We start from the raw sequence: 1687 nt of genomic DNA, 5'->3' as shown, positions 1-1687 counted from the left end.
CTTAGCGGGGATCCTCGTACATGGTGAATAACCAAATTCCAATTGAAATGAAATCTTTAGGAGAAATCAATGAAATTTAGGAGGAATCAATGAGAGGACATCAATTCAAATCCTGGATTTTCGAATTGAGAGAGATATTGAGAGAGATCAAGAATTCTCACCATTTCTTAGATTCATGGACCCAATTCAATTCAGTGGGATCCTTCATTCACATTTTTTTCCACCAAGAACGTTTTCTAAAACTCTTTGACCCCCGAATTTGGAGTATCCTACTTTCACGCAATTCACAGGGTTCAACAAGCAATCGATATTTCACGATCAAGGGTGTAATACTCTTTGTAGTAGCGGTCCTTATATATCGTATTAACAATCGAAATATGGTCGAAAGAAAAAATCTCTATTTGATAGGGCTTCTTCCTATACCTATGAATTCCATTGGACCCAGAAATGATACATTGGAAGAATCCGTTGGGTCTTCCAATATCAATAGGTTGATTGTTTCTCTCCTGTATCTTCCCAAAGGAAAAAAGATCTCTGAGAGTTGTTTCCTGAATCCGAAAGAGAGTACTTGGGTTCTCCCAATAACTAAAAAGTGTAGCATGCCTGAATCTAACTGGGGTTCGCGTTGGTGGAGGAACTGGATCGGAAAAAAGAGGGATTCTAGTTGTAAGATATCTAATGAAACCGTCGCTGGAATTGAGATCTTATTCAAAGAGAAAGATCTCAAATATCTGGAGTTTCTTTTTGTATATTATATGGATGATCCGATCCGCAAGGACCATGATTGGGAATTGTTTGATCGTCTTTCTCTGAGGAAGAGTCGAAATAGAATCAACTTGAATTCGGGACCGCTATTCGAAATCTTAGTGAAACACTGGATTTCTTATCTCATGTCTGCTTTTCGTGAAAAAATACCAATTGAAGTGGAGGGTTTCTTCAAACAACAAGGGGCTGGGTCAACTATTCAATCAAATGATATTGAGCATGTTTCCCATCTCTTCTCGAGAAACAAGTGGGCTATTTCTTTGCAAAACTGTGCTCAATTTCATATGTGGCAATTCCGCCAAGATCTCTTCGTTAGTTGGGGGAAGAATCCGCCCGAATCGGATTTTTTGAGGAACGTATCGAGAGAGAATTGGATTTGGTTAGACAATGTGTGGTTGGTAAACAAGGATCGGTTTTTTAGCAAGGTACAGAATGTATCGTCAAATATTCAATATGATTCCACAAGATCTAGTTTCGTTCAAGTAACGGATTCTAGCCAACTGAAAGGATCTTCTGATCAATCCAGAGATCATTTGGATTCCATTAGTAATGAGGATTCGGAATATCACACATTGATTAATCAAAGAGAGATTCAACAACGAAAAGAAAGATCAATTCTTTGGGATCCTTCCTTTCTTCAAACGGAACGAAAAGAGATAGAATCAGGCCGATTCCCGAAATGCCTTTCTGGATATTCCTCAATGTCCCGGCTATTCACGGAACGTGAGAAGCAGATGATTAATCATCTGTTTCCGGAAGAAATCGAAGAATTTCTTGGGAATCCTACAAGATCCGTTCGTTCTTTTTTCTCTGATAGATGGTCAGAACTTCATCTGGGTTCGAATCCTACTGAGAGGTCCACTAGAGATCATAAATTGTTGAAGAAACAACAAGATCTTTCTTTTGTCCCTTCCAGGCGATC

General features: G+C 38.9%; 1 protein-coding gene across 1 annotated transcript in view; it reads left to right on the top strand.

Moving 5' to 3' along the window:
* The first annotated feature begins 9 nt into the window (after positions 1–9).
* LOC132628598 (protein Ycf2-like) overlaps positions 10–1687 on the top strand; it is an 11072-nt gene continuing 9394 nt past the window's right edge. The window contains exon 1 of the mRNA XM_060344366.1: positions 10–1681. Within this exon, the coding sequence (XP_060200349.1) occupies positions 90–1681 (1592 nt within the window). The 5' untranslated portion in view covers positions 10–89. The remainder of the gene's footprint in view (positions 1682–1687) is intronic.

This window comes from Lycium barbarum, chromosome 2 (genome assembly GCF_019175385.1).
Source record: "Lycium barbarum isolate Lr01 chromosome 2, ASM1917538v2, whole genome shotgun sequence".
Lineage (NCBI taxonomy): Eukaryota > Viridiplantae > Streptophyta > Magnoliopsida > Solanales > Solanaceae > Lycium > Lycium barbarum.
Note: the sequence above shows the minus strand (reverse complement) of the source record. Positions and strands in the feature narration are given on the sequence as shown.